Here is a 17,982-nt window from a genome sequence, read left to right as displayed (position 1 = left end):
GCCTGCCACCTACCTTGGAATGTCAGGATCTGATTGGACACCAGGTTCCGGGCCTGGTAGATGTAGCAGAAGAGCTGGTAGTAGTGGGGCTCTGGGGAAAGAGGAGCCATGCCTGTCACCTCCCCAGGACCCCAGCGGCTCCCTCTGGCTGCCCCCACCGCTTCCCCACCCCCTGCCCTGGGCACTGGCCTCTGGGGCCATTCAAGCAGCCTCCTGAGCCAGCACTTACTGTTAAAGGTGCAGTAGATGAAAGGCATGTTGGGGGGCCGGGCGTCCTGCCTCTGGGGGTCCCTGAACTGTCTGTCCAGACCCCAAGGCCATGGCTTGCTCTCCTCTTCCTTCCCAGCTCGGTGTTTCAGATCCATGGCCTGTAGCCAGGACAGTCTCCCCTGAGGCCCTCAGGTGCTGCTCCTGTGTCCTCTAGCCCAGGCCCGGTCGCCCTCCTCCCGCACGCTGCCACCCTCCTCCCGGACGCTGCCACCCTCGCCAGCCTGAGGCGCAGAGGCCCTTCCTCCACCATCGGCGCCCCAGCCGGACCAGGCCCTGGCCTCTCTGGGAGGGGGTTGCAGGCAGGCGCCCCCAGCCTGCGAGTCTTTACCAAGGAGCCCTCCAGGAGGAAGACGGGCGCGACGCCCTTGTCCTTGTCGGGCACCAGCCTGCGGCGCCAGCAGCGGCGGCGGAAGCGGCTCCGGGGCTGAGGGTGGAGGTGGAACTTGGAGCCGAAGGCGTCGTACTCCCAGCCGTCCTCCTCGCCCTCGGCCGGGCCCTGCGGTGGGGAGGAGCGCAGGGCTGTGTTCCCGCAGCCGCGAAGGGGGCTCTGCCCGCAGCCCCCGCCAGGGCCCCCGCGGACGCCTCACCAGCTGCAGGAAGGAGACGGTCTCCTGCTCGCGGCTCAGCTCCCCGCGGTTCCGGAAGCGCACGCGCGCCCAGCGCCGCCGGCGGCACGAGTGGTAGGTCTTCTCCACCGGGCTCCAGACCTGGGGCAGGCCCGAGGGGGGGATGCCCACGCCATACTCCCAGCCTGCGGCGGGGGACCACGGCCCTGAGTCCGCAGGTGCCCGCGGGTTGGGAGGACCGGACAGGCCCCGGAGACAGGCCCTAGAGGGACATGACTTCCCTCGCAGCCCGGCCTCTTGCCCTGAGCTGTGGAGAGCAGAGTGGCTACACTGTGTCACCTGAATGGCCGGGGACCAGCTGCCCAACTTACAAATGAGGCAGGCGAGGCTCAGAGAAGTCCTGTGACTCGGGCAAGGCCACACAGCCCATAGGCAGCAAAGCTTACATCTTGAGCCCGGGCCTTGAGACTTGCAGCCCTGGAGCTGCTGTGGGTGAATTCAGCCGCCACGTGACAGCCTCCTGGTCACCAGCATCTGCCAGGCCTTGCTCTGGGCCAGGCTTCAGGACACACCGAGGGCCTGTGCTGTCTTAAAACTGGGGCCCATGCGTAGGGAAACGCTGGAGACCCCGCTCTGGAGGCTGGGGGGCCGCAGGAATTGAGGCCTATCCCACTGAGGGCTTGGCTGCTCTGATCCCGCCCTGCTGGCTGCCGTGATTTTGAGGCCCTGATCTCTCCCGATCCCAACCCTGACCAAAGGACTGACCCTTACTGTCCACTGCATGATTCAGCTCCACCACCCAGTCCTTCTTAAAGTGCCAGCCTTGGGGGCACTTCACGTTCTCCCGGGCCTCCGTGGGCTGTCCGTTCTGCAGGTGGACAGAGAGGGTGAGCAAGGGGCACATGAGCTGGGAGAAGGCCGCCCTCCCTCCCTCTTCCCACACCTGTGTGCATGCCTGCCGTGGCCGCAGCAGCCTCCCACTCCAGGCCAGACCATGCTTGCCACACCTCATGCCACCAGAGCCATCAGAATACGCTCCAAGGACCTGCCTCTCTGTGCTGGAAACTGCTCCTCCTCATTGTAAAGGGGAGACTAGCATGCTTTTGAGATCAGTTAAACCCACACTGCCCAATACAGTAGCCACCAGCCGCCTGGGGCTACTCTAGCTTAAATGAATTAAAATTCAAAGTTTAGTTCCTTCATCTCACTAGTGCCCCATTTTATTTTATTTATTTATTTTATTTATTTATTTTATTTTTTTTTTTGAGACGGGGTCTCGTTCTGTCACCCAGGCTGGAGTGCAGTGGCCAGATCTCAGCTCACTGCAAGCTCCGCCTCCCGGGTTCACGCCATTCTCCTGCCTCAGCCTCCCGAGTAGCTGGGACTACAGGCGCCCGCCACCTCGCCCGGCTAGTTTTTTGTATTTTTTAGTAGAGACGGGGTTTCACCGGGTTAGCCAGGATGGTCTCGATCTCCTGACCTTGTGATCCACCCGTCTCGGCCTCCCAAAGTGCTGGGATTACAGGCTTGAGCCACCGCGCCCGGCCTAGTGCCCCATTTTAAGCGCTCAGTGGCCACACGTGCAGATACAGAAGATTTCCATCATCACGGAGAGTTCTGCTGGACAGTGCTGGGTTAGCCCATCCCAAGCAGATTCTCTCCTTCGGGGTCAGCAGTACCTTTGAAGGAAGCCTAGGAGGAACCACTGCTCCCTTTTGTTGTTTTTCAGTCTTATTTAAGGTATTTCTACAAACCCCTCACCCCGTCAGTGCTGACAGCCTGCGGGCTGGTGCGCTCACCCAGGGCCCCACGCATAGTGCAGGGCATAGGGCTCAGACCCTTTCCACTGGGACCCCCAGCTTCCAAGGCGCCCCGCCTGGTGGCCTTGCTTGCCCCCCAACCCCTGAGGCAGCTTCAGCCCTACTCACCACGTCTGTGTTTGGGATGGCGGCAGGCCCCCAGGCGCCTCTGATGTCGCGGCCCTGGTTCTCATATACCTCCTCCAGCACCTGGCTCTTGTTGATGTCTGTGTCCAGGAGGAGTCTGGGGGTAGTGAGACCCCAAGTTCCCAGCACACCTCCCTGAGCAGCCCCTGGGGCCGTCTTCTGCTGGCCAAGCGTTCCCATACCTGGTATCCCCATCTGCTCTGGGCAGGACAGGGCCAGCATGCAGGACAGGGTGGTGGGCAGGGCGCTTGGCCTGGTGCACCTCGGCCCTCTGGCCCCAGGCTTAGGGGCTGGGTACCCATCTTTCTGGGATGACATGGACTGGCCCTCCCAGGTGAAAAGTGTCCCCTCCGGTGGGGCCTGCCCCCTCCTTACCTCCTCTGAGGTTCCACTGTCCAGCTGTCCTGCCAGTGCCATCCCAGGGGTGGCTGGAAATCCGTCATGGGGAGGGTCTTGTTCCCCATGACATCTGAGAAGTTGGGGCAGCGATACAGCCCCTGCTGCCCCCACTGGTCTTTATACTTGGCCTGATTCTCATACTAGGGGAGGGAAGCTTGTCAGGGCGGCCGCCTCCTCCAGCACAAAGTGCGGGGACATGGGCCTCCCCAGACCCCCTGACTCTGGGCTGCAGGGGGGCATCCTAAAACTGTGGTAGCCAGGCAAGAAAGGGCCATGTCCCCATTGCACAGGTGAGGGCACTGAGGCTCAGAGGTCAACCCTGCCCTGGGTCACTCAGCTGGCAGAGTGGAGTGGATGCTGCATGTTTGGACAGAAATATCATAAGACATCTATGTAGTGCTTGGAGGCACAGACGTGGAGAGAGGTCTGGGTTGAAGGGGAGGGAGCAGGGCCTGTGTGCTCAGCGGGGAGAGTGTGGATGAAAAGGCCCAGAGGCAGCAACGGTGGTCAAATGGTGCAGGAGGGCTGGGCTCCCCAGGGTCTGCAGTGACGAGAGAGCAGGCAGCTGCCATCAAAGGCACCGGCCCAGTCCTCTGGTGCCTGCTGAGCATATAGGCCCTGCTCCCTGCTCCTCACCCTGAACCCCTTTCTGCCTCTGCACCTCCAAGACCTACAGAGCTGGTTAGACATATTATAATGTATCCATCTACACATGCAACTTAGACACTGCAAACATGTTTTAATTCAGTAAGTTAAAAAGCCTGACACTCGGCCAGGCGCGGTGGCTCAAGCCTGTAATCCCAGCACTTTGGGAGGCCGAGACGGGCGGATCACGAGGTCAGGAGATCGAGACCATCCTGGCTAACACGGTGAAACCCTGTCTCTACTAAAAAATACAAAAAACTAGCTGGGCGAGGTGGCGGGCGCCTGTAGTCCCAGCTACTCGGGAGGCTGAGGCAGGAGAACGGCGTAAACCCGGGAGGCGGAGCTTGCAGTGAGCTGAGATCCGGCCACTGTACTCCAGCCTGGGCGACAGAGCGAGACTCCGTCTCAAAAACAAAAAAAATTAAAAAAAAAAAAATAAAAATAAAATAAAATAAAAAGCCTGACACTCAAACCTTATTTCCCCTCTGCTGTTCACATGGCTTCCTGAGCCCTATCCTCCCTCAGGGAGCCCAGGACATCTCCCCTCCTCTGGTTCCAGAGCAGTCCCTGGCCGCTGCCCACCCACTCCCCGGGTTGATGGCTCTGTGGGCAGATGCCTCAGATCCTGCTCCTCTACCGTGCTAGGCCTTCACCTCCTGGGACCCTGCTGGGGCCTGCAGGGGTCCCGGGCTGCCCTGTTGGTGATGGGTGAGGCCCCTGCAAGTCAGAGCCTTGCTCACTTCATGTGCTGTTGATGAACTAGGAGAAAGCTCGGAATAAACCTGCATCAGGGAGAGGGGGATCAGGCCCTGGAGGCCACTTAGTTGCCCCCTTTGTCTCCACACCTGTGTGGAGGATCAACAAGAGACCAGAGCTGGCAGCGTCCAAGATTGCTTTAGTCTCTGCCTCCTCCATCAGACTCTCTCCTCGCCCTCAGTTTCGGTCAGGAATTTTTTCTCCCTCTTCAGTGCAGGGCTACTACAGCTTCACCCTCCCTCATCACGCGACATGCCCTGCAGGGAGGCCATCCCTTCCCTGCCAGGCCACCCCACCCCCACCCCTGCATGCCTGCCCTGGCCTTGGGCTGCCGCTCGCCACTCACCGTCTCGGCGTACACTGCCATGTCACCCTGGCAGAGAAGCTGCAGGTCCTTGCTGTCTGTGACATTGCCAAGCCACATGCAGACCCGGAGGTGAGCTGGGAGCACATCCTTCTGTCCTTCACCCTCTGGGTACTGAGTCAGAGGCCGATCGGTCCCATAGGGGCACTAAACACCCTGAACGCCACCCCAGCCACCCAAGTGGGCTGTACCTGCCCCTTCCCCCCGAGCCCTGGGAGCGGGGCCCTCACTGAGCTGAGTGCTGGAGCCGTAAGTGAATGGCATGGAGTTCTGTTCTGCCCTCCAGAGCAGGGTGGCTCCACCTTGGCAGCCATGAAGCAGAGAGGCTGGGAGTGCCTCGCAGAGGGAGTAGCAGGGACGTTGATAATGGGACTGACGGACACGCCTTGTGAGTTTGTTATGGGCCGGCACTGTGCCAGCTGCCCCGTGTGCATCGTAGGCCTGGATCCTTACAGCCCACCACGAGGAGGGCATGGTGATTGCCAGAGCCATTCTACAGAGCAGCACACTGAGGGCTGGACATGGTCAGGAGTTGGCTTAGGGCCACACAGATCCAGGATTCATGTCTCAGGGGTTCTTGCAGGATGCAAAGGACTCTGGTGGGCATGGAAGGAGCTTTGCACATTGGTGGAGAGGGCAAAGGGCAGGTACAGTTGGGGCCAGGGAAAGCCCAGAGTGTCCTTACTGTTGGGAGTATGGGCTAGAGAGAATGGATGCAGGCACAGGGGCCAGGCCACAAGGCGGCACCTTCTCCAGGAGGCAGTGGGGAGCCAGGGAGTCTCTGATGGGGGGAGGGAGTGGCCCCCACGTCCCCCCGGGAGGATCAGAAGCAGGGAGGCCACTGTCACGACCAGGAGTGAGGGTGGTCACTCTTATTTATAGAGTAAACACCTAGGGTGTTTAGTCTTATTTATAGCTTGCATCTGATATGATGGGCTGGTGCCAAATCTTACAGACATTCAATATTTTGGAGATCACCCTGTCATGGTCCAGGGAAGAGATGACAAGGGGCTGGACCAAGTGGCGGCCATGAGGATGACGGAGGAGGTGGATTTGTTTTCTGGTTTTGTTTCGTTTTTTTTTTTTTTTTTTTGAGATGGAGTCTCGCTCTGTCACCCAGGCTGGAGCAGCGTCATGATCTCGGCTCACTGCAACCTCCGTCTCCCAGGTTCAAGCGATTCTCCTGCCTCAGCCTCCCGTGTAACTGGGATTACAGGCAAGCGCCACCATGCCCGGCTGATTTTTGGTATTTTTAGTGGAGACGGGATTTCACCATGTTGGTCAGGCTGGGTCTTGAACTCCTGACCTCAGATGATCCACCCGCCTCAGCCTCCCAAAGTGCTGGGATTACCTGTGAGCCACCGCGCTCACGAGGAGGTAGATTTGGGGAACATTTATGAGGTACATGGACTTGGCATCACCCAACATGCTGGCAGCCACAGACCCCTCTCTTCCTCTGGGGATGGCTTCAACCCCATTCCAACTGGTTAAGGGACCAGGGAAAGAAGCCCCATAGGGGCTGCCCTGCAAGTTCAGGGGCTCCCCCGGGGGCATTTCTCGGCCCTGTCCTCCCCTGAGGACCCCTTGATTCCCACCTGGAGGAGGAGTGTCTGTATCTTCCCACAGAGCCTGCCGGAGTGCAGGGCCCCTGCCCGGGAGAAGAGGACGGAGTGGGCAGGCACCTGTGCGTAGGCCACTCGCTGTTCCTTGGCCACCAGCCAAATCATCACGTCAGGAAGGCCCATCTGGGGCTGCCAAGGTGGGAGAACGTCAGGCCCTGCGCGGCCGGCTCCCAGCTCCAGGCCGGTGTGTGCAGCACCCACCTCAGGGAGCACAGCGTTGAGGCGGTACAGCCAGTCCTCCGCTGTGGCCACCATGTCCCTGGGCATGGCTTGCTTGGCCTTTTGGGCCAGTTCCTGCAGGAGGAGGCTGCGGAGCTGCCACCTCTTCCTGTCCAGGTTGGTGGCTTTGGGCTGGTCGGTCATGCAGGGCAGAGGGCGCCTGTGGCCAGGACAGGGTAGCAGGGGCTGGACCTCTCTACTGCCTCCCAGTGTCACCAGAGCCCTGCCTTAGGCCAGCGTGCCCCTCCTGACCTCAACATCCTGCCCCCATCTGCTGCTGGCCTGGCCCGAGAGCCCTTCCCACCGCTCCGTAGGAAGCCTGCTCGCTGTGCGTCCAGCCCTGGGTTCTCATCCAGCCCTCTACCATGGCCTGCAGGGAGGTGGGGCTGTGCGGGCTTGTCTGCAGGAAGGGGACAGGTTGACTCGGTAGGAGCCTCGGGTGTGGGTGTGGGGCAGCAGGGACCATTCTGATGGGGTGGTCAGGGGGCCTGAATGGGAAGGGAGAAGTGACTCTTGGGGTTTCCTGCTGGGGAGAGGTCTGAGCAGTGCTCCTCCCCAAGGAGGGTGGGGGCAGGTGTTCAGGGCACTGCTCTGAGCCCCCAGGCCTGGATCTGGCTCAGCTCCAGGCCAGCTGTACCCCAGAGTGCCCCTACTCCTACTTGCAGTCCTCCACCAGCTCCCTCAGCAGTTTCTCCCACTGGCAGAGGAGAGCTGGGTCCTTCGGATTCCGCGTGGATTTCAAGGTGTCCAGGTTGGCTTTCTGCCCAGCAGGAGAGAAACGGTAAGAGAGCCCGCCTCAGCATGGAGCCCAGCTGGACAGGCCACAGGGCTGATTGGCCCAAGATGTTTCCAGCCACGACCTTGGGAACTTTGAGGGATAACTTGGTGATATCAGTTCAAGGTCGTCCACAACTCCTGAGGCTAGGACCCCCCCACATCCTTCCTGCTACCCAACAGAAGAAACAGGTGGCAAGAAGCTGGGACGGGGTAAGACTGGGAAGCAGTGCAGAGCACTGACCTCCACACAGGCGTGAGAAAGTCATGCCGGAGGTCCCAGCCCCAGGTGGCTCCCGAGAACTACACTCCCGACAGCCACCTGAGACCGTTTGTGATCTCACTCCTTCCAGCTTCCATGGTCGGATCTTCATGTCACCTCCATGCCTCCCCCCGACCCTGTCGAACTTCAAAAACCAGCACATTGCTGTGGCTTTGCATGTTATTCCCTTCTACCCCCACCCAGCCCCCAACAAACTCCTATGCATTCTTCAAAACCCTGCTGATGTGTCATCTCTCTTTTTTTTTTTTTTTTTTTTTGAGACGGAGTCTCACTCTGTCGCCCAGGCTGGAGTTCCGTGGACGGATCTCAGCTCACTGCAAGCTCCGCCTCCCGGGTTCACGCCATTCTCCTGCCTCAGCCTCCCGAGTAGCTGGGACTACAGGCGCCCCCCACCTCGCCCGGCTAGTGTTTTTTTTTTTTTGTATTTTTAGTAGAGACGGGGTTTCACCGTGTTAGCCAGGATGGTCTCAATCTCCTGACCTCGTGATCCGCCCGTCTCGGCCTCCCAAAGTGCTGGGATTACAGGCGTGAGCCACCGTGCCCGGCCTAATGTGTCATCTCTTTTGTGCACACCTCCTCTGACTATCTTCTCTTCCTCTCCTCTACCCACCTTCTCTGACCCTATAGCACCTGGTACCTGCATCTCCATCATAGCCCTAGTTGCACTGCACAGTCACTGCCTGCATGTCCAACTTCCCTAGACGGTGAGGACAGGGGCTGTGTTTAATCATCCTTGTGTCTTCAGTGCATAGCCCTGCTTCTGGCACGTTCTTCTCAACAGTGTGGAATGAATGCATGAATGAGCTGTGTGACCAGTTTCCTGCCACTGTGATGCAGTTTCCCAAGTCTCCCAGCCACACTCTGAACCCTTCCCAGCATCAGCTCCCGCACCACTCACCAGGCGGTCCCGAGTGAAGTGGAGGAGGTTGAGGCAGTTCATGCGGAAGCTGACGTCCTCCCAGTTGGAGGTCACGGCCACGACAGGCTTGATGTTGTACCAGGGCACATAATGGTAGATGTTCCCTGAGACACAGAGACACATGGAGGGATGGGGTGTCTGGGGGATTCTGGGAGGTCTCTTCTCACTGTGCTCTCGAGGACCTCTCTGGACCACTTCACCCTCAAAGATGCGACTTGCTAACAATGCTAACTGGAGCCCTCCAGCTGGGAGGCTGGGCTGGGGCCTGAGAATGTGAGAATGTGTGCACTTTGACCTTTCATTGTCACATGATCTTCCAGAGTCCCCAGTTTACAATGGGGAAATCCATGCTAGCAATGGGAAGCAGTTTCCCTGAGGTGGCATAGCCAGGCGGTCAAAGCGCAGGCGCCTAGCTCCAGAGCCCTGGGTTTTGAACCTCAAGCGAGACGCCAGGAGTAGGGGCACGGGGCACGACTCCGGGTGGGACGGGGGCAGGGGGACACGTACAGATAAACACCACTGATGGGTGCCACAGACTGGGTTCCCTCGCCATGTTCCTTATTGAAATGAGGGGGAAGCAAGACCAAACGTAAAGGATTCTGAACCACACTGCCGCCGAGTCGGCCTTCGAGGCAGAAATCCACAGAAATGAACATGTAACCTGCAGAAAATCTGTGAGGCAAGCGAAAGCCAAAGCGGACTTTTGTTCTCCAAATTTCTGGAAACTTCTTGGAGAACTTGTGCTTTTCTTTGGCAACTACAGGAGGAACAGGGGGCAGAAGAGAAAGCCTAGGGCTGACCGGGGCGGGCAGTCTAACAGGGACCGACGTGCTACAGACTGGCTATGCCCCCCACGGAAAGGCGTACTCAAGTCCTAAACCCCAGGACCTCAGAATGTGGCCTTATTTGGAGAAGGGGTGTCTTTGCAGATGTAATGAGTTAGGATGAGCAGGTGGGCCCTTAATGACTGGTGTATTTATAAGAAGGGAGACAGACGGCAGTTGAGTGAGGACAGACACAGGGAGACACTGTGTGAGGGCGGAGGCAGAGACTGGCAGGACGCAGCTGCGAGCCCGGGAACACCAAGGACCACAGCAACCGCCACAAGCCAGGAGGGAGCCGTGGCCAGATTCTCCCTCAGAGCCCTCGGCAGGGATCAACACTGACACCCTGACTTTGAACTTCTGGCCTCCAGACCCGTGAAAGAATGAGTTTCTGTTGTCTAAAACCACCTGGTTTGTAGGGCTTTGTTATGGCAGTAATACACCATGCAGAGCACGAGCTCCAAACCCTAAGCCGTTGGGGCCGGGGGAATGAGAACTGACCCATCACGCGGGAGGGGACAGTGGGGAAGCTTGCCTGTCTCCAGTGTGGCTCTCTGGGTGGAGGGGAAGAAATCTTCCCCAAAATTTATAGCAAGTGGGGCCTCACGGACATTGGCATTCAGTGCTCATGTTATCTGTGTAGCCTGAAGAGTGTCCAACAAAAAATTTAATTTAGGCCAGGCGCGGTGGCTCAAGCCTGTAATCCCAGCACTTTGGGAGGCCGAGACGGGCGGATCACGAGGTCAGGAGATCGAGACCATCCTGGCCTACACGGTGAAACCCCGTCTCTACTAAAAAATACAAAAAACTAGCCGGGCGAGGTGGCGGGCGCCTGTAGTCCCAGCTACTCGGGAGGCTGAGGCAGGAGAATGGCGTGAACCTGGGAGGCGGAGCTTGCTGTGAGCCGAGATCCGGCCACTGCACTCCAGCCTGGGTGACAGAGCAAGACTCCGTATCAAAAAAAAAAAAAGAATTAAAAAATTTAATTTAAAGTGGTCTCAAGTAGATTGTTACCAGCCTGGGTAACATAGCGAGACCCTGTCTCTAATTAGCCAACCAGGTGGCTCACACCTGTAGTCCTAGCTACTCAGGAGGCTGGGGTGGGCTTGAGCCCAGGAGTTTGAGGCTATGATGAACCGTGATCATGCCGCGGCACTGCAGCCTGGGTGACGGAGTGAGACTGTGTCTCAACCAATCGATAAAATAAAGTGGTCATAAGTAAATAAAAATACAGTGGTCCCTGCTTGGCAGTGCCCCAGGTAGCTGGAAGAAGCAACGTTAGCCAGACCTCAGAGAACGCCCACAAAGTTCCAAGAAAGTGAGCAGCTGAGAACCAGTGTACACGCTCCTAACCCAGCAACTCCACTCCTAGGTATACACCCAAGAGAAGGGCTGTACAGCATCATTGAGACACACGGAGAATAATGTTCATGGCAGCTCTCATCACAACAGCCAAAAGTTGGAAACAGCCAAAATAGCTCTCAAAAAATCTCTTGGCCAGGCGCAGTGGCTCATGCCTGTAATCCCAGCACTTTGGGAGGCCGAGGCAGGAGGATCACCTGAGGTCTGGAGTTTGAGACCAGCCTGCCCAACATGGTGAAACTCTGTCTCTACTAAAAATATGAAAAAAAGAATTAGCCGAGTGTGGTAGTGGGCAGCTGTAATCCCAGCTACCTGGGAGGCTGAGGCAGGAGAATCACTTGAACCTAGGAGGCGGAGGTTAAAGTGAGCTGAGATTGCGCCACTGCACTCCAGCCTGGGCAACAGAGTGAGACCCCATCTTGAAAACAACAACAAAAAAGGGCCAGGCACAGTGACTCATGCCTATAATACCAGCACTTTGGGAGGCCAAGGCGGGTGGATTACCTGAGGTTAGGAGTTCAAGACAGCCTGGTCAACATGGTGAAACCCCATCTCTATTAAAAATACGAAAATTAGCTGGAATTGGTGGTGGGTGCCTGTAATCCCAGCTACTTTGGAGGCTGAGGCAGGAGAATCACTTGAACCCGAGAGGCGGAGGATGTAGTGAGCCGAGATAACGCCACTGCACTCCAGCCTGGGCAACAGAGCGAGACTCCTGCTCAAATAAATAAATAAATAAATAAATAAAATAATCTTTCAGCCGGGTGTGGTGGCTCAAGCCTGTAATCCCAGCACTTTGGGAGGCCGAGACAGGCGGATCACGAGGTCAGGAGATCGAGACTATCCTGGCTAACACGGTGAAACCCCGTCTCTACTAAAAAATACAAAAAACTAGCTGGGCGAGGTGGCGGGCGCCTGTAGTCCCAGCTACTCGGGAGGCTGAGGCAGGAGAATGGTGTGAACCCAGGAGGCGGAGCTTACAGTGAGCCGAGATCCAGCCACTGCACTCCAGCCTGGGTGACGGAGCAAGACTCCTTCTCAAAAAAAGAAAGAAAAAAAAATCTCTCAAAAATCTCTTTCAGTAGTAGAAAGGATAAATAAATTATGCTACATTTACACAATAGAATAATACACAGCAGTCAGTGAATGAGCTATGACTACCCTATGTCATCTGGATCTGTGAACACACTGCACAAACAGAACAGTGAGCAAAAGAAACCAGATACAAAATAATACACACAATATTTTTTATATAATAACAACAATTATTATTTTTTAAAAAGGCAGGGCACGGCAGCTCATGCCTGCTTGTGCCTGCAATCCCAGTGCTTTGGGAAGCTGAGGCCAGGAGTTCAAGGCTGCAGTGAACTATGGTCATGCCATGGAGGTGAGGAGTGGCTGTGGCTGAGCAAAGTGTTTTCAGCTGCATGTATGCGTGCTTGATACTTGCTCCTTTCGATCCAAATGATCTAGAGGGCCTTGGAGGGGTGGGGTGGGCACACGGGCCTCTGAAGTGCTCCCACTCCATGATCTGAGTGCTATTACAAGGGCATGTTTGCTTTGTGATAATTCACTGAGCTTGACACTTCGATTTGTGTACTTTTCCATAAGTATGTTCTACTTGAATTGAAAGTTTACTTAAATTAAAAAATAGTGGGACAAAACACCCAAAATCAGTACGTAAAATACAGTGTGTCGAAGATGGAAAATGCTAAGGAGAAAAGCAGGGAAGGGAAGAAGGGAGATGCTGAGTAATTTAAATAGAATGGTCACCTAAGGACTTTCTACGAACATCTAGAAGAAATCAGCTAGAATGCAGCCCAGAGAGAGGACAAGATGAAAAATATGGAAGAGGCCGGGCGCGGTGGCTCAAGCCTGTAATCCCAGCACTTTGGGAGGCCGAGGCGGGCGGATCACAAGGTCAGGAGATCGAGACCACAGTGAAACCCCGTCTCTACTAAAAATACAAAAAATTAGCCGGGCGCGGTGGCGGGCGCCTGTAGTCCCAGCTACTCAGGAGGCTGAGGCAGGAGAATGGCGGGAACCCGGGAGGCGGAGCTTGCAGTGAGCCGAGATCGCGCCACTGCACTCCAGCCTGGGCGACAGCGTGAGCCTCCGTCTCAAAAAAAAAAAAAAAAAAAAAATACAAAAAACTAGCCGGGCGAGGAGTCGGGCGCCTGTAGTCCCAGCTACTTGGGAGGCTGAGGCAGGAGAATGGCGTCAACTCGGGAGGTGGAGCTTGCAGTGAGCTGAGATCCGGCCACTGCACTCCAGCCTGGGTGACAGAGTGAGACTCCGTCTCAAAAAAAAAAAAAGAAAAATATGGAAGAGATTTAAAAATATGAAGGACAGAAGGAGAAGGTCCAGAGGACAGAGTGAGTTCCGGAAGGAGATATAGTGGGGAAGAGGTAATTTTCAAAGGAAAAATATAATTTTCCAGGATTTTTGGAAAACATCAGTTTCAGACCCTGGCCTTTGTGTGAATGACAAGAATGATAAATAAGCAGGGACGCGTGCCTGGGGCTCTCGGTGTGAGGATACACAACAGCAGTTTTCCTCTCCGACTCTTGGAGAACTTACAAAAGCAACAAGGAGAAGGAAAATAACTCAATTTTCAGCAAAACAAGGAGACAGATATAATCTGCAGACTCAAAATACACGTGAGGACTGCCAAAAGCAACTGTGACCGCCACCGAAGCCAAGGCGTGAAGAGCAGCAGCAGCAGCTGCCTGGGGGACACGACTAGCAGGACAGACAGCGGGAAGCGCTCTGAGTAGGGGCAGATTGCAGAAAGTGCCAGCAAAAACACACTGCCTGAAGGAGCTCAGGACACACGTGAGGCAATGTGAGCCCGCGAACCTCAGAAAACAAGTAGCAGAGAAAACAAAAACAGATACGGGAAGGTAGCTTAAGTAGTCCACGGGGGATTAGACGCTGCAGACACTTCAGTGAGAGGCATGGAAACAACGATAGAAATGAGACAAGTGACCGAAATGAAATGGAAAGAATAGGTCAAAAAAGAATCAGGGAGAAAATGACAGATATAGATAAAACCGAAGAGGATCACTAAACCCATAAATGGAGCCTCTGATGTAGAAAATTAAATAATGGAACAGAGTAAGTATTTTAACATGTAACCTAAGAAAACACATGAGGAAGGCCGGGCGCGGTGGCTCACGCCTGTAATCCCAGCACTTTGGGAGGCCGAGATGGGCGGATCACGAGGTCAGGAGATCGAGACCATCCTGGCTAACACGGTGAAACCCCGTCTCTACTAAAAATACAAAAAAATTAGCCGGGCGAGGTGGCGGGCGCCTGTAGTCCCAGCTACTCGGGAGGCTGAGGCAGGGGAATGGCAGGAACCCAGGAGGCGGAGCTTGCAGTGAGCTGAGATCAAGCCATTGCACTCCAGCCTGGGTGACAGAGCGAGACTCCGTCTCAAAAAAAAAAAAAAAAAAAAAACCAACGATGAGGTACCACTGCGTGCCTACTATAATAAATAAAGACAGATAATAACAAACATTGATGAGGATGAGAAACTGAAATCATCTTACATTGCTGGGAGAATATAAAATGATGTGGCCGGTTTAGAAAAGCTTGGCAGTTTCTTAAAAAGCCATTCCACTTAAAGACTTGTATACGAATGTTCACAGCAGCTTTATTCTTTTTTTTTTTTTTGAGACGGAGTTTCGCTCTTGTTGCCCAGGCTGGAGTGCAATGGTGCGATCTCAGCTCACCATAACCTCCGCCTTCTGGGTTCAAGTGATTCTCCTGCCTCAGCCTCCTGAGTAGCTGGGATTACAGGCATGCGACACCACGTCCGGCTAATTTTGTATTTTTAGTAGAGACAGGGTTTCACCAAGTTGCTCAGGCTGGTCTCGAACTCCCGACCTCAGGTGATCCACCCGCCTCGGCTTCCCAAAGTGCTGGGATTACAGGAGTGAGCCACCAGGCTCGGCCAGCTTTATTCTTAATAGCTAAGAAGGGGGAGCAATGTCCATCAACTGATGAATGGATTAACAAATGATGGATGGTACACCCATATGATGGAATACTATTTGGCAATGAAAAGGGAATGGAGTACTGATACATGCTACGTCATGGATAAACCTGGAAAACATTAAGCCAAGTGAAGGAAGCCAGATGCAAAAGATGACATATGGTATAATTTCATTTATATGAAATATCCAGGAAAAGTAAATATGCAGAGACAAAAGTACATTAGTAGTTGTGTTGACCTGGGGGTGGGAACAGGAGAGTGGCTACAAAACAAGAGAATTCTGTGGTTTGTAAATTACATCACTAAATAAATTACTAACAAAATCAGATTTTACTCATACACATAGATGCAAAATCCTCAACAAAATATTAGCAAACTAATTCCAGAATGCATAACAAAGATAGGACGGGCATGGTGGCTCACGCCTGTAATCCCAGCAGTTTAGGAAGCTGAGGGGAGTGGATTACCTGAGGTCAGGAGTTCGAGACCAGCCTGGCCAACACGGCAAAACCCCATCTCTACTAAAAATACAAAAATTAGCCAGGCATGGTGGCACACTCCTGTAATCCCAGCTACTCGGGAGGCTGAGGCAGGAGAATCACTTGAACCCGGGAATCCAGGAGGCAGACCACTGCACTCCAACCTCGGTGACAGAGTGAGACTCCATCCCAAAAATATATATATATTTTTTTGGAGACGGAGTCTTGCTCTGTTGCCCAGGCTGGAGTGCAGTGGCCGGAACTCAGCTCACTGCAAGCTCCGCCTCCCTGGTTTACGCCATTCTCCTGCCTCAGCCTCCCGAGTAGCTGGGACTACAGGCGCCCGCCACCTTGCCCGGCTAGTTTTTTTGTATTTTTTAGTAGAGACGGGATTTCACCGTGTTAGCCAGGATGGTCTTGATCTCCTGACCTCGTGATCCGCCCGTCTCGGCCTCCCAAAGTGCTGGGATTACAGGCTTGAGCCACCGCGCCCGGCCAGTCCCAAAAATATTTTTAAAAAGGTATAACAAAGGTAATGTAAGCTGTCAATGCAATTATACTGTAATTAATTGCATGGTATATTACATATAAAAAACAATTATTTCTGGGAGGTGGCATATTATTAACTCAAAGTAGACTATGATGAGTCAAGGGTCAATATTGTAATTCCCTAAGCAACCACTAAAAATAATCCAACGATACATATTGTCAATAGATAGAATATAATACTAAAAACCAAACAAAAAATACCTGATGAAAACAAAAGAACACAGGAAATTCCAGTGGCCTTTTTTGGAGAAATTGTCGAGCTTATGCTAAAATAGGAAAATGGGAAGGAACTCATTTTCAACCAAAGTCCAACCCAAAGACTTGTACAATAGCCAAAATTATTTTGTAAAGGAACAACTAGGCCGGGTGCAGTGGCTCATGCCTGTAATCTCAGCACTTTGGGAGGCTGAGGTGGGCGGATCACCTTAGTTCGGGAGTTTGAGACCAGCCTGACCAACATGGAGAAACCCTATCTCTACTAAAAATGCAAAATTAGTCAGGCGTGGTGGCGCATGCCTGTAATCCCAGCTACTTGGGAGGCTAAGGCAGGAGAATCGCTTGAACCCAGGAGACGGAGGTTGTGGTGGATAAGGATAGGCAGATAGATCAATATGGTTAACTGATTTTCAACAAAGGTGGCAAAGTAATTCAATGTGGGACTGAATAGTCTTTCAGGCAAATGGTGCTGAACTGGTTATCTGTGTACAGAAAAAGAACGTGTATATCTGTATAGAGAAAAATAATCTCAATTCCTCCCTCATACCATACGCAAAAATTAAGTCAAATTGAATCATAAACCCAAACACAAAAAGATAAAACGATAAAGCTTGTAGAATGAAACAGAGGAGACAATTTTCATGATCTTGAGATAGATATTTCTTAGACCACATAATGTACTAACTACAAAATTAAAGATAATCAATAGGGCTGGGCGCAGTGGCTCACACCTGTAATACCAGCACTTTGGGAGGCCCAGGCGGGTGGACTACTTGAGCTCGGGAGTTTGAGACCAGCCTGGGCAACGTGGTGAAATTCCATCTCTGCAAAAAATTAGCTGGGTGTGGTGGTGCTAGCCTGGGCCACATGGTGAGACCCTGTCTCCATAAACAATTTTAAAAATAGGCCGGGCACAGTGTCTCACGCTAGTGTAATCCTAGCACTTTGGGAGGCCAAGACAGACAGATCACTTGAGGTCAGGAGTTCAAGGCCAGCCTGGCCAACATGGCAAAACCCCACCTCTACCAAAAATACAAAAATTAGCCGGGCGTGGTGGTGGGCGCCTATAGTCCCAGCTACTTGGGAGGCTGAGGCAGGAGAATCGCTTGAACCTGGGAGGTGGAGGTTGCAGTGAGCTGAGATTGCAACATTGCACTCCCACCTGGGCGACAGAACAAGACTCCATCTCAAAAAAAAAAAATTAATTAATTTTTTTAAAAAGGCTAGGCAATATATCAAGTACTGGTGAGAACATAGAGTAATAGGAATTCTCATACCAAGCTGAGGAGAGTGTAATTTGGTATAATCACTTTTGCTCCACTCCTAGGTATATAATTTAGAGGAAGTCTTGCACTTGTCACCAGGAGACATGCACAAGAATGTTTACAACAAAATTATTATAATAGCAAAAAAGATACAACCTAAATGCCTACATATACCACATACTTTGTGGAATATACCACATACACAGTGGAATTTATGCAGAAGTGAAAATGAACTGCAGTACACATACCCACATACAAAGTTTAACGTTGAGCAGAAGATGCAAGACAGATGAATACGGACCGAAAGAGCACCACCTATTGGTGCTCAGCCCATTTATGTAAAATAAAAAGAAAAGCAAGAAGGTGATTAATACAAGAGTCAGGGTCATGGTTACTTCTTGGGTGAAGGGATCTAGGAAGAGCAAACGGACCCTTTCTAAGATGCTGATAGTTTTCTATATTTTAAGCAGAGTGGAGAGTTCATGGGTACTCATTTTATTATCATTATTTTTTATTTTTTGGTT

General features: G+C 53.4%; 1 protein-coding gene and 1 long non-coding RNA gene across 2 annotated transcripts in view; one reads left to right on the top strand and one right to left on the bottom strand.

The window, feature by feature from the left end:
* The window catches only part of FER1L5 (fer-1 like family member 5), a 64,830-nt gene that overhangs the window by 12,897 nt on the left and 33,951 nt on the right, over positions 1–17,982 (bottom strand). Inside the window, exons 20-30 of the mRNA XM_028832154.2 lie at positions 8,743–8,867; positions 7,447–7,547; positions 6,542–6,947; positions 4,929–5,060; positions 3,158–3,321; positions 2,765–2,879; positions 1,602–1,704; positions 858–1,021; positions 599–766; positions 230–368; positions 14–91 (exon numbers count right to left, since the gene is read on the bottom strand). Of these exons, the coding sequence (XP_028687987.2) occupies positions 14–91; positions 230–368; positions 599–766; positions 858–1,021; positions 1,602–1,704; positions 2,765–2,879; positions 3,158–3,321; positions 4,929–5,060; positions 6,542–6,947; positions 7,447–7,547; positions 8,743–8,867 (1,695 nt within the window). The remainder of the gene's footprint in view (positions 1–13; positions 92–229; positions 369–598; positions 767–857; positions 1,022–1,601; positions 1,705–2,764; positions 2,880–3,157; positions 3,322–4,928; positions 5,061–6,541; positions 6,948–7,446; positions 7,548–8,742; positions 8,868–17,982) is intronic.
* Positions 665–10,816, top strand: LOC144333670 (uncharacterized). Its single transcript, XR_013402589.1, has 3 exons — positions 665–950; positions 4,795–5,018; positions 6,067–10,816. It is a non-coding gene; the product is annotated as an uncharacterized LOC144333670 (long non-coding RNA).

This window comes from Macaca mulatta, chromosome 13, assembly GCF_049350105.2.
Source record: "Macaca mulatta isolate MMU2019108-1 chromosome 13, T2T-MMU8v2.0, whole genome shotgun sequence".
Lineage (NCBI taxonomy): Eukaryota > Metazoa > Chordata > Mammalia > Primates > Cercopithecidae > Macaca > Macaca mulatta.
This window is presented reverse-complemented; position numbering and strand designations above follow the sequence as displayed.